At 55.2% G+C, this 1,498-nt stretch overlaps 1 protein-coding gene across 1 annotated transcript; it reads right to left on the bottom strand.

Moving 5' to 3' along the window:
• Window positions 1-26: 26 nt before the first annotated feature.
• LOC121918693 (integral membrane protein GPR137-like) lies at window positions 27-1,492 on the bottom strand. Its single transcript, XM_042444706.1, has one exon. It carries the CDS (start codon window positions 909-911, stop codon window positions 450-452), a length of 462 nt encoding a protein of 153 aa, XP_042300640.1. The 5' UTR covers window positions 912-1,492; the 3' UTR covers window positions 27-449.
• Between the last annotated feature and the right edge of the window lie 6 nt (window positions 1,493-1,498).

Below are 1,498 nucleotides of genomic sequence, written 5' to 3'. Positions count from 1 at the left end.
CCCCCCTCCTTCCCCACTACCCTGGTGCTCTGGGCCCAGCAAGCCAAGGCAATGGGTAAGGAGAGGTGCACACGCACACGCATGCACCCTTCCTGCCTTTCCCAGTGCTTTGGCTAGCTTGCTTCAGCTGGCCAAGGCACATGGGAAAGAAGAGCGAGCGCATGCAAACCCTGGTGCCTCACTTGCCCACTGGCTTTCTTTCTTTCAGTCTACTTCCTCAGATGCAAGTAGACCAAAGTCTTGGAAAGCTCATGCTGCCAACATCTTTCTTTCAGTTAGTCTCAAAGGTGCTACAAGATCTCTCTACATACTGTTCTTATTCGGTTTCGCACCGTTCTTTTTGAATCACCCTGTATGCCTGGAGGATAGCAGACACTGAAACCAAGGATAGTGCAATAGTGCTGAGGGTGGATGTGAAAATATAACCACCAAATGTACCGAAAGCCCTTTCAGTGCTCCCAGCCGGAGCCAAAGAGTCCAAAGGAGCATCCTTGCTCACAAGGAACCTGGGTGAGCGCAGCCATTTTAACATTTACCTGGGCAAAGTAGAGGTTCATGAGGGTCAAGGTGAAGAACTGGAGGCAGACGGGGCAGCAGTAGAGAAGCCAGAAGAAGAAGGGGCTCAGGTGGTTGGCCTTGAGGGTGTTCCTGAAGTAGAAGGAGAAGAGGGTGGTCCGCAGGGCGGCCCAGAAGAGGCAGAGGAAAAGGAAGACTGTCTGGTAGCTGAACTTCTTGTGGCGGTAGAAGAGGACCAGCCAGAGCTGGGCGTAGACTGAGAGGAAGAGCAAGGCGTAGAGGGCCGTGTACAGCGCCGTGAGTCCGACCTTGACCGCCGGCGGGAAGGCTGGCGTGAGGCGCGACGCTGGCACCACCACGCTGAGGTTGCCGAGGGCCTTCTCCATCTTGAACATGGCGAGAAGGGGGTCCGGTTCAGCTAGGAGGGCATCGCGCTCCCAACGCTGGCGCCGAGGGAGGCCGCCGCCACAACCCCCAACTCTCTTTAAGATGGCAGAGATACCCCCCTCCAAATTAGGGGACGGGTAACATCCTTCGGGGTCGCAAGGCGCCAACCCCCTCCCAAAGGCAATGTGCCAGTTCCATGAGAAGGAAGGAGGAGAGGTGTCGGGGGGGGGACGCGGATGGGGTGTCACCGAATGCCCATTGGCATCCCCTCACCGAATTGGCGTTCCTTCACCAAATGCCAATTGACACCCCTTCACCAAATTCCTGTTGGTGCCTCCTCACCAAATACCTATTGGCATCCCCTCACCAAATAACCATTGGCATCCCCTCATCGAATTCCTGTTGGTGTTCCTTCACTGAATGCCAACTGACATCCCCCCGAATGCCAATTGACACCCCCTCACCAAATTCCTGTTGGCATCCCCTTATCAAATATCCATCTCCTTACCCAATACCCATTGGCATCCCCTTACCAAATACACACTGGCATACCCGCACCGAATTCCTGTTGGTGTCCCTCACCGAATCCCTTCAC

This window comes from Sceloporus undulatus, unplaced genomic scaffold (genome assembly GCF_019175285.1).
Source record: "Sceloporus undulatus isolate JIND9_A2432 ecotype Alabama unplaced genomic scaffold, SceUnd_v1.1 scaffold_24999, whole genome shotgun sequence".
NCBI classification, from domain to species: domain Eukaryota; kingdom Metazoa; phylum Chordata; class Lepidosauria; order Squamata; family Phrynosomatidae; genus Sceloporus; species Sceloporus undulatus.
This window is presented reverse-complemented; position numbering and strand designations above follow the sequence as displayed.

Bases quoted from the DNA above. Each gene is read 5' to 3' on its own strand.
- LOC121918693 (XM_042444706.1), bottom strand. From the start codon at position 911: ATGTTCAAGATGGAGAAGGCCCTCGGCAACCTCAGCGTGGTGGTGCCA.